Below are 12,173 nucleotides of genomic sequence, written 5' to 3'. Positions count from 1 at the left end.
CAGATAGGTAAGAAAAACGCAGTTGAACAAATATTCCAAGCCAGCAAATGACAGCTGCTGGAGACCGCATTAGTGAAGTATAATTGGGTGTTGTTTTTTAGTTAGTTATCCCAATAATTCTTTAAAAAAAATACATTTTGATGATTGACACCTGAGGAATAATAATCCTGCCTCTTTTCCAGTGATGTGCAGAAATGCGCTTATTCCGTTTTATATGTTGCGTCATGTCCGAGGAGTTCTCGTTTCAAAGCCTGTTTGAAAAGGTTTAATGGCAAGGATAATTGATGCAGCATTGGTCAGTGATGAGGGGGATATTATGTGCCCTGCGCTTGTTGTGGCAATATGGCAATGGCAGTAAGATAATGGATTGCTGTTCATGCCCGTGTTATAAAAACTTGCCTAGGTTTCTTTATATTTTGCTTTTTATATTAGCAGGCAATCCTACAGCAGTTCTCAAGACGATCTGCTTTGTCCATCTATTCCAATGGAAACGCCTAATGATGAAGGCACAATTCTGGATCAGTTGCGTTCAGCACTAAAGAATATCGATGAGCTTGGTCTGGAGGAGATTGATCGGGCCTTGGGAATTCCTGAACTTGTTAATCAGGTAAATGTCCATATATGCACCAGAGATTCTGAGGTTAAGATGCAAAAACAGAAAATGCTGGAAAATCTCAGCAGGTCTGACAACATCTGTGGGGAGAGAACAGAGCCAACGTTTCAAGTCTAGATGACCCTTCGTCAGAGCTGAGAACAAATCCATTGATTCTCTTTGCTCTCAGCTCTGACGAAGGGTCATCTAGACTCTCAACATTAGCTCTGTTCTCTCCCCACAAATGCTGTCAGACCTGCTGAAATTTTCCATTTTTTGTTTCAGATTCCAGCATCCGCAGTATTTTGCTTTTATCTGCGGTTAAGAAGATTCATTGTCACTTTTTTGCCTGTCTTAATCACTAGAGTTTGTGATAAACTGAGTATTGTGTACTACTTGGGATAGACTTTAAACCGATCGTTCAGCTGAAGCCTGGGCTTCCATGAGGCACTGTGGGCCATCACCAGTCGCAGAATTCTACTCGACCACAATCAGTAACCTCATGGCCTGGTATATCACCCACTCTGCCACCAATCCAGGGGGTCAACCCTGGTTCAATGGCGGACATGGCAGAAGTAACACTGGGCATACTTAAAATGGGGTGTCAACCTGGTGAAGCTACAACACAGGACTAGTTGCTTGCCAAATGCTTAAGCAGCAATGAATAGACAGAGCTAAGCAGTTCCACAATCAATGGATCAGATCTAAACTGTGCATCAGTCGTGAATGGTGGTGGACAATTAACTCACTGGAGGAGGAGGCTCCACAAATATCTCAATGATGGAGGAGTCCAACGCACCAGTGCAAAAGGTAAGGCCGTAGCATCACAGATGTCAGTCTCCTGCCAATTCGATTCAGTCCATGTGATATCAAGAAATGCCTGAAGGCGTTGGATGCTGCAAAGTCTATGGGTCCTGACAATATTCCTGAAGACTTGTGCTCCAGAACTTGCCACGCCCCTGTTCCAGTACAGCTACAATACTGGCATCTAAGCAGCAATGTAGAAAATTGCCCAGGTATGTCCTATACACAGAAAGCAGGACAAATCCAAAATAACCAATTACCGCCTCACCAGTCTACTCGATCATCTGTAAAGTGATGGAAGGGGTCATCGACAAGGCTATCAAGTAGCACCTGCTCAGTGACACTCTGTTTGGGTTCTGCCAGAGTCACTCAGCTCTTGACCACCTTAGAGCCTTGGTTCAACCATGGACAGAAGAGCTGAACTCCAGAGGTGAGAGTGACTGCCATTGACAGCAAGCCAGAATTTGACCAAATGTAGCATCAAGGAACCCTAGAAAAATGGGAGTCAATCCTTCTGCTGGTTGGAGCCATTCTTGGCAAGGATGGTGGTTGGAGGTCAATCAACTCAGTTTCAGGACATCACTGCAGGAGTTCCTCAGGTAATGTTCTCGGCCCAACCATCTTCAGCTACTTCACCTATGACCGACCTTCCTTCCATCATTTAATCAGAAGTGGGATGTTCACTGATGATTGCACCATTTTCAGTTACTCTGATACTGAAACAGTTCATGTCCAAATGCAGCAAGACCTGGACAATATCCAGGCTTGGATTGACAAGTGGCAAGGCAATAACCGTCTCCAACTAGAGAGAGTCTGACCATCACCCCTTGACATTCAATGGCATTACCATCACTGAATACCCAACTATCAACATCTTGGGGATTATCATTGACCAGAAACTGAACTGGACTAGCCATATAAATACTATGGTTGTAAGAGCAGGTCAAAGGCTAGGAATCCTATAGCACATAACTCACATAGAAATCATACAGTGCAGAAGGAGGCCATTCGGCCCATCGAGTCTGCACCGACCACAATCCCACCCAGGCCCTACCCCCACATATTTTACCCGCTAATCCCTCTAACCTACACATCCCGGGACTCTAAAGGGCAATTTTTTAACCTGACCAATCAACCTAACCCGCACATCTTTGGACTGTGGGAGGAAACCGGAGCACCCGGAGGAAACCCACGCAGACACGAGGAGAATGTGCAAACTCCACACAGACAGTGACCCGAGCCGGGAATCGAACCCGGGACCCTGGAGCTGTGAAGCAGCAGTGCTAACCACTATGCTACCGTGCCGCCCATACCTCCTGACTCTCCAAATCCTGTCCACCATCTACCAGTTACAAGTCAGGAGTGTGATGGAGTACTCTCCACTAGCCTGTTTGAGTGCAACAACACTCGATAAATTCTCACCTTCCAGACAAAGTAGCCCACTTGATTGACACCCATTCCACAAACATTCAATCCCTCCACTACTGATAAATGATGACAGCAGTGTTCCGTCTACAAGATGCACTGAAGCATGCTAAGATTCCTTAGGCAGCACCTTCAAACCCATGACCACTACCACTACTTTCGAGAAAGAGAAGCAGACACATGGGAACACCACCTCCTGCAAGTTCCCCTTCAAGTCACTCAACAATCTGACTTGGAAATATATCACCGTTCCTTCACTGTTGCTACATTTACCCACTTCTGAAGTTCGGGGTTTGGTCCCACTGAATGCGAAAAAGAGTTGATGATCATTGTTTTGTGACAGTGTTATGTTTTACTGTCCATTGTTATGGATTTTTTAAAAAATCTTACACCTTTATAAATAATTTTGTGCCGAATTTATCATTTAATCCATTGAGTAAGATTGGTTAAAAGCTGATGAAGGTGTTTTAACAGTTTCTTTTTAGAAGATGTGTTACATACTTCCAAAAGCTAGTTTGGTATTTGGAGTTTGAAGTTAGGAAATGTTGTACACTAAGACTGAACAGTTCACTTAGCTGAAGACAGTATAAGTAATGAGTTACATAAGAATCTGAATTGACTCCATTTATTTCATTTATAATCTCTATAAACGAGTAGAAATAAGAATTTGTAAATAGGTTAAATAGCAGCTACATGGTAAGGATTGCGCAGGCTGCTGGAAGTAAACTGTGAATTTTAAGTATGGACGTATATACCCAAAGAAACTGTAACGTCCTGGCCCCCCAGTGTCGGATTTGGTGGGGGCATCCTAAAGGTGCGCTGGGGAACCCCCTCGGAAGTTCCCAGGTAAGATTTTACGTGGCAATTGTCCAGAAGCATTAACTTCCCCTGAACAATTGCACTGTGCTGGGAGCCATCCAACAAAGAAATCGCAAACTTTGAATGGTTCTGCCAGTTTTATATCAATAGTCACTCTCAAAGAGTTAGAAGAGATAAAGCCGCTTGTAACCCGAGTATGACTATTTGAAACACCCAGACCGGTCCATGCACTGGGCACCCCACATGCCCAGACCCCACCCTCTCCCCTGATACATCAACTATTTGAGCACCAGGGTATCTCTCCCCACCCCAACCCAACCCAGGAGCAGACCTGGCCATGTCTGGGCACCACCCCCCCACCCCGCTTCCCTCCAAATTTCATACACCTATCTTTTCCCTGGCCGTCAGTTTCACTGGGCCCTCTGAACTTAGAAATCATAGATCATAGAAACCCTACAGTGCAGAAGGAGGCCATTCAGCCCATCGAGTCTGCACCGACCACAATCCCACCCAGGCCCTACCCCCATATCCCTACACATTTACCCGCTAATCCCTCTAACCTACACATCTCAGGACTCTAAGGGGTAATTTTTAACCTGGCCAATCAACCCAACCCACACATCTTTGGACTGTGGGAGGAAACCGGAGCACCCGGAGGAAACCCACGCAGACACGAGGAGAATGTGCAAACTCCACACAGACAGTGACCCAAGCCGGGAATCGAACCCAGGTCCCTGGAGCTGTGAAGCAGCAGTGCTAACCACTGTGCTACCGTGCCGCCCTCTTACCTGCTTTATGGCACCCGTTCAGTAAAAAAGGGTTGAGGCCTCCCTGAGTTTGTTGGAGTTGCACTGCGTTGTGGCCTTTGGTTATTGTTTCTCTGCAGGATCCAAGCAACTCCAGCCATCGGAGGTTTCAAAAGTTTTCCAGAGCTTTAAACTATTGTAATTCCAGCAGGACATGACTTTACGCCATTGGGTGGAAGCTATGGCCCCTGTGCCTTTTATAGAATTTGAGTGGTATAAATAGCCATAGATGTTCAGTAATCTGTGAAGTGTTAATTACAGCAGAAGTTTGGTTACTGAGGAATAGTATATGTTGGGCAATATAATTCCTTGAAGCAAACGTAGATAAGGATATTACTACAGAAGATGGAAATATAAAATAAAAGCAGAAAATCCAGAAATATTTAGCAGATCTGGCAGCAGCTGGGGAGTGAGAAGTAGTTGATGTTTTAGCTTGATGATCACAAAACTGTCATTGGATATTGTCAGTCCAAGTTTGTGAGGAAGGGGATTTTTGTCCTATTATGTCAGAGAAGAGGGTAAAAGGGTAAAATTGTAATAATTTAAATGATAGAAAATTGTCTTCCCCTTCAGTTAACAAGATCAAATCAGTTTGATTGTCCCTTTAATCCTGATGTGAGAGATGCAGAATTAGAATTTGTTCACTTTGAATTCTGACCAATGTACCCGCTAATGTTTATTTGTAACATACCAGTGAGTTTTAAAGGGACTGACTTCTGCACCTGGAGCTTTTGGATTATTGCACGGCTGTGAAGTTTAGAAGGGGTATTAGTTCTGGCTCATTCCCACATGAGCCATAACCTACAGCTATACGAATTGATGTGTTTTTAATGTTGGTTTAAAAAAATCTGTGCTAATTCTGAAAATTATTACTCATAAATGCAATCCTGAATAATGAGTGCTATGTATGTCTCAATACTTTTGAAGCTCTTGAGAAACTATTTGTTTAAATGTAAATGGGGAATTTGGTTTTTCTTGTATTTAGCTTACAAAAGATAAAAGCTGTACATTTACATTGTGCCTTTCATGACTACCAGACTCCTCAAATGCTTTACGGCCTGTTACCAGCCTTTTAGGGATCTTTTGTTTAAAGTAGACCAAGTTTGAGATTTAAGGTATTTGCTAAGAAAGTAAAGCTGCAAGATTCCACATATTTAAACAAACAAAAAATAATTTTATTATGCAAGGTCAGAAAGATAAGATTCAAAATATCCATCTTGTATTCTAATATTCAGGTTTAATATGATGTACATATCAATCAACAGGCAAATTGTGGTCACCCATAACACACTGCACAATAAATAGCAGGTGTGACCAAGACCGATTCCATCGATTTCACACCAACCCACCCAGAAGTCAGTAAACACATTGGAAGAAAAACAGAAAATGCTGGAAAATCTCAGCAGGTCTGACAGCATCTGTGGAGAGAGAATAGAGCTAACGTTTTGAGTCTGGCCAGACTCAAAACATTGGCTCTATTCTCTCTCCACAGATGCTGTCAGATCTGCAAAGATTTTCCAGCATTTTCTGTTATTTGTTTCAGATTCCAACATTTGCAGTTATTTTTGATTTTATCTTAATGCCATTGAAACCCTACCTCTCTCATGAAGGATTCCAGTTGACACCTTTGAAGATGTCACTTTGGAATTCTCTCCAAAGGTGGCTCCAACTCACAGCCTCAACAACGGCCTCCCTCATAGGGAGACTTTTCATCTCCCAAGATTCCGTTTCCCTGGTTTCCCAAGTATAGACTCCAGCACCAACTCAAATGCACAGCTTCAGCTCTTCACCAATGCCAAGCAGAAAAGTGCAGTTCCAGAAGGGTACATTTGCCCAAAGGCCTGCAGCATGGAGTCACCAACCTTCTGCTGCCTTGGATCTTTCACTTGGGCCCTCTTTGATTGCCTGGGCCTTTCCTCAGCCCTCTTCGGCTGCCTGGGCTTTTCCTGAGCCTTCACTTTAAAGTCTGCTAGCTGCAACCCTTTTCTTGCTTGGAGCTTTTTACTCTGCTCTTCTTCTCTTAACCTAACTGGGACCCACCTTTCCATCAGTCCCCTGTCTAAGACTCTTCCGTTCAATTCTATACCCTGTCACACGATCCAAGCTTTTGCACTGTTTTTTCATTCTGTGCGGGTGCACTGGGCCCATCCTCACCCTCAACATGCACAGTCTACTCCTTGTCTGCACGTGTGAAAATATCCCAGGGTCGGTTGAGACTTGGGAGTTCCTGACATCCACTCTGGAATTTAAGATGTCGGATTTTACATTAGGCCATTGAAGTACATTTGAAGTATAGCCCCTGTTGCAGTGTAGGAAGGCCTAATGCAATTTCAGCTTTGTATTTTCTCCCAAATTTCCACTACTACCATTTTTACTGTTGCATGAAATGCTCAAAGCCATGGATTTAGGAATACTAAAGAGAAAAGACCATTCAGCATATCTTGCTTTCTGATAGTTTTACTTTTATTTTCACAGAGCCAAACTGTGGATCACCAGCCAGAATCGTTCTCCAGTCAGAAGTCCACGATGATGGTAGAAAAGCCTCAAGTTTATAATCAGCCATACGGTTCTCAGACGACAGTGGTACAAGGAAACTACTCTAACATGCAGGAAGCTAACTTTCATCCTTTGGCTACACAAATGGGGCAGCGACCAGGATATTCAATGTTACGAATGCAGCCAAGGCCTGGCCTGAGGTCTCCTGGTATGGTACCCAACCAGCCCAATCAGCTCCGCCTTCAACTGCAGCAAAGGCTTCAAGGACAGCAAATGGTAATTCCTGATGGGTATTTCAGAGTTCATCTTTCCTTCCTCTTGTTCTGCTTAAAAAGTTTTTAGTGAATTACGTTTGTCTTGGTAACGTTCCAGCTGTGTTCATTAATAAGGCCATGATGTGGAAATGCTGGCGTTGGACTGGGGTGGGCACACTAAGAAGTCTCACAACACCAGCTTAAAGTCCAACAGGTTAATTTGGCAAGTCCTGATGAAGGAGCAGCGCTCCAAAAGCTTGTGATTCCAAATAAGCCTGTGGGACTTTAACCTGGTGTTGTGAGGCTTCTTACTATCCATTAATAAGAATCATACAAAGGTACTGCATGCATGGAGGCTCTTCAGCCCATTGTGTGCTTGTCAGCTTAAAAAAGAACTGTCATCCAGTTCCCACTTTCCAGCAATCCAAATATTTTTCAAATGCTGTGAATTTCTGCCTATACCACCCTTTTCAGGCAGGATTACAGATCCTGCCATTTTTACTGAACCCCTCTCTGATCCTGCCAATTACTTCACAACTATCCCTCGTCCTTTCTTCCTCCCCCCCCCCCCCCCCCCTCTGCTAAGGGCCTTCCCTGCTCTGTCTAGGCCCCCTCATAATTTTATTCACCTCTGTTTCAAAGAGAACAGCTCCAGCCCATTCAATCTTGCCAATTTCCAGCCTTGGCAACTCCCTCATAAATTTTCTCTGCACTTTCTCCAGTGCGATCACATCTTCCCTGTAATGTGGTGACCAGAGCTGTATGTAGTACTCTGGAATCATGGGGCTAAATTTCAGATGATGCAGGCGATATGGCTTATTGCTGGATAACTGTAACAGTTATCCAGCAACTGATAGATGTTAAATAAAAGTTTGCCCTGGAGCGCTAACGTGGTGTGGTGTAGTGCCATTGGGCTAACCAGGCTGAAAGCGAGGAGCTGCCAACCTGTCTGATTAGCCGGCAGTTCTTGCAGTCCCAGCAGCAGCAGCGGAACTGAGTAGTGGGCACTGCTGGGACTACAGGCTGTCCCACAAAGGACTTTGATGGATCTTGGAGCCAGGCAAGTCCCAGACTTTACGGGTGAAAAGGGATCAGGTAGCCTAATGAGGGCATTGAGGGATGTGGGGATGGGTCGGTTTTAGAGGCCAAGTGTAGATCGAGGGTTGTGGGAGTGGGTTTGCGAGGCCAAGCGGGGATCGATACCAGAAGCATGGGGTCACGTGAAGTGGCTCATTAGTGAATTAATTGTAGCTTCACAAGCAGTGTGTGCTTCTGGCCAAAATTCATTATCTCCCCAAGGAGTGAAATGATGGCTGTCAACATCTCTTCAGGCATAAGAAGTTTCGATTAATGTCTTTGCTGTTGCCCTGGCTAGGGAACCAAACCGTCTGTTAATCTTCTAATTTTGTGATTATAATGTGGCCTTACAATGGGGTGTGAGATTCCACAAGATTGCGAGTGGAACTCTTGTTCTTGCAATCTCTGTTGGAAGCTACAAGGGCAGATGGCCAATCCTTTGTGGCATGTGACCTGTAGCAGACATCTTTCGTTTCAGCAAAAGACTGTTTTTAAAAGAGAATAAAGTTTGAAGTTGGCAAGATTCCCCTCCTGTCTTATTGAATTGCACTACGATATAGAATTTTATCAAAAGCCTTGCTAAAATCCATGTAAACTACATCAAATGCAATGTCCTCATCAACCCTCTTTGCTGCCTCCTCCAAAAAATCAGTCACATGATCTTCCTTTCAAAAGTCCGTGTTGACTCTTTGTTTAATCCGCATATTTCTAAATGAACATTTATCCTGTCCCTCAAAATCTTTGCAATAATTTTCCCACCACTAAAGTTAGGTGGACTGGCCTGTAATTACTTGGTCTATCTGCGTCTCCTTCAAACAACAATATGCGTTGGCTGTCCTCCAGCCCAAGCCATTGATTTAACTCTTTTGCTCGTTCCCTTTGCGTGAAAGACATCATAACGCAGCTTCTTTCTCTCATCCTTTTGGTGTTTCAGAACTTTGAAATAATTGATGCTTGTGTGCCATCTGCATCTTGATATCTTACTTTTAAAGTCTCAACATTTTCATACAAATAACCAATATCTTCATTTTTAATTGTTAGAATCGTCAGCCACTAATGAATCCACTTACCACCGTCTCCAACATGAATCTACCTCTAAGGGCTAGTGTGCCACCACAGATGAGTGGTCAGGTAGGTATCAGAAACTGGTGTGACATGTTTCTCACTTAATTAGTTATCATTAATAGAAAACCGTTGTATCTTCTTCACTGGCTTAAGTGATGAGAAGACCATGTAATCTATTACTGATCCATTCGTTCCAATACGTTTGAGGCATGATCCCTAGCCTTGGCTTAGTTAGTTGATCTCAGAGAAGTGGAGATTGGGTACTACAGTTGCCCTCTACATCTTGCATAGGGAGAAGGAAAATCAATTGGAGTTCTCATCCCTAATGACTGCGGTTCTGTTGGGAAAGGCATTAATCGTCATTAATCAATAGGCCTGTCGAGCTGATCCTGTCCCCTCCACTAGCTTTCCAACGCTTATTGTTTAGATTTAAAGATGAAACTTGCTTCCCTGAGCAAAGAACTGATGAATTGGCAGTAGGCACGCGTTTGCGTTTTCGGATGAGTAAGTGGGAATTCTATTTTGCACTCATTTAAAAACAGCCACTTTGAAGTATACCTGTTTCAGTTGTGGATATCAGCGAGAAGTCTGTGAAAGCTCTACCAATCTTCCAGTATTCAAATAATTTATTTGTTGGAATAAAATGATGCCAGCTGGGATAATGGTCTCTGATGTTGATGCGAAACTTGACTCTGCAGTGATACAATTTACAACATAGATTAATAAATGAAAAATAACTGAGCAGTGAATTATAAACATTATTTCATCAGCATTTTTCTGAAAGAAGTCAGGACCGCAATGATCTTAGCATGTATTCCACCAAATAATTCAGTCTGACAGAAAGGCTGAATTTCAAGTTGCAAAGTCAAATTAACTATTCATGAATGTTGTTAGAATAAATCCTATGTGTAATTTTAGAAAGTAAAAAGTTGTGAAAAAGAATTGCATTGTAAAGTAAAAGAGGTAAAATCACCCTCGTCCCAGATGACCATAAGTTGCTCTCCTCTTTGAGGTGACTGGTGGCGATTTAACCTGACAATCGCCAACCTCAGGCAAGAGGCAAGGCTGAGAAGTCAGAGGCCTTGATGGTCATTCCACCGGTATGGGAATTGAACCCGCGCTATTGGCATTGCTCTACATCATGAACCAGCAGTCCAGCCAACTGAGCTAAACCAACCCCCAACACTGTAAAGTAGAAGTGTACAGAATTCCCTTACAAATTGATGTGGACAGTTATGGCAGGTGCTCTTGCTTATTAGGGTCAATATAATGAACCATATTTTAGTTTTGGGAGGGGTCATACAAGCTAACGATATATATAAAGATGTGCAAAATTAATCTATATAAATATTCAGTGAAAAGTACTTAGTAATATTTAGTGTTTAAACAGCTCCTAATATTATTAGAGTATTTGAATGCTAATGCTATAAATATATTTTCCATTTATTCTTCAGGGACCTATTAATGCACAGATGCTGGCCCAGAGACAACGTGAGCTTTTGAATCAGCATCTACGTCAAAGACAGTTGCTGCAGCAAGTGCAACAGAGAACCATGATGATGCGGCAGCAGGGTTTGAACATCTCAGCAAACATGGCAGCCTCGGGCACCATGGCAGGTGCCATGAGCACCCCTCGGATTCCTCAGGCATCACCACAACAGTTCCCATACCCTCCAAACTATGGTACTGGGCTTACTTCCCCACCACCTTCCACCAGTCCTTTCTCCCCAGTGTCCCCAAATCCTGGGTCACAGCTCCTCTCTCACAGCTCTTTGCATGGCTCCCAGATGAATCTGGCTAACCAGGGAATGATGGGAAATGTGGGAGGACAGTTTGGGCCTGTAATGAGTCCCCAAATGCAGCACAATGCCTTCCAGTTTCCCAGTTCAGGTACTGCCTTTCCTCTGAGTGCTGTTAACTATTAGAATGGCAAAAGCATTTATTATAAAAATTGTTTTATTCTTTTTCTTTTGTGCGTTGGGAATGATTGAACGAATCAATTTTGGCTTTGCATTGGGTGTGGAGCTGTTGCTTGTAATTTCTTTACCTTATCTTATTTATCCTGACCTGCCTTCCCTTTCTTGTGAATGTGACCTTTCAGTACTAACCTGCATGCATTGCCTAACTCTGCTCTGCTCAATGGCACTGTAGTTCTATGAGAGCACAAGCCTTTAACCTGTGGGAAAAAACTCTCAGAGATAACTTCATTTCACAGCTCAATTATACTGCACCTCGATAAGATTTTCTATATATACAACTACATTGAAATTAGTTTGTACTGATTTTACTTGTTCAAAAATTATTTACAAGGATTATTAGTCCAGGATCAAGTTATTGGTCCCAATCTCACATTAATTAGTTCATTTTTATTTGCAAGATGATGGGAATTAGAATGTGGAAACCTTTACAACAAGTGACTACCAAGAAATTGACTATATCATCATTAGGGAATTGGATGAGTGGAAAGGGGAGTGTGTACGTATGGTGGGGAAACAGCGGATAAGTGGGTTTAGCGTGGACAGTATCAGTTGAAGAACAGACATGATGGGCTGAATGATGTCCAGCAATGTTTTAACTCCTATTAAAACATGTGTGATTCTGAGGGGGCTAACAGGGTAGATGCAGAGAGGACTTTTCCCCTCATGGGGAATCTAGAGCTCAGAGCCATGGTTCAAAAACAAGGGGTCAAGATAGAGCTGAGAAGGAATTTATTTTGAGGGTCGCTGGTGTTTAGAATTCTCTTTCACAGACAGCAGTGCAGCCTGGGCCAGTGAATATATTGAAAGCTGAGTTAGACCGATTTTTGATCTACAAAGGAGTCGAGGGTTATGGGGC

The 12,173-nt window shown here is 43.2% G+C and overlaps 1 protein-coding gene across 1 annotated transcript in view; it reads left to right on the top strand.

The window, feature by feature from the left end:
- ncoa2 (nuclear receptor coactivator 2) overlaps window positions 1-12,173 on the top strand; it is a 266,392-nt gene that overhangs the window by 229,143 nt on the left and 25,076 nt on the right. The window contains exons 17-20 of the mRNA XM_078216293.1: window positions 433-607; window positions 6,922-7,218; window positions 9,315-9,404; window positions 10,793-11,228. Coding sequence (XP_078072419.1) covers window positions 433-607; window positions 6,922-7,218; window positions 9,315-9,404; window positions 10,793-11,228 — 998 coding nt within the window. The remainder of the gene's footprint in view (window positions 1-432; window positions 608-6,921; window positions 7,219-9,314; window positions 9,405-10,792; window positions 11,229-12,173) is intronic.

Source organism: Mustelus asterias, chromosome 7 (genome assembly GCF_964213995.1).
Source record: "Mustelus asterias chromosome 7, sMusAst1.hap1.1, whole genome shotgun sequence".
NCBI lineage: Eukaryota > Metazoa > Chordata > Chondrichthyes > Carcharhiniformes > Triakidae > Mustelus > Mustelus asterias.
Note: the sequence above shows the minus strand (reverse complement) of the source record. Positions and strands in the feature narration are given on the sequence as shown.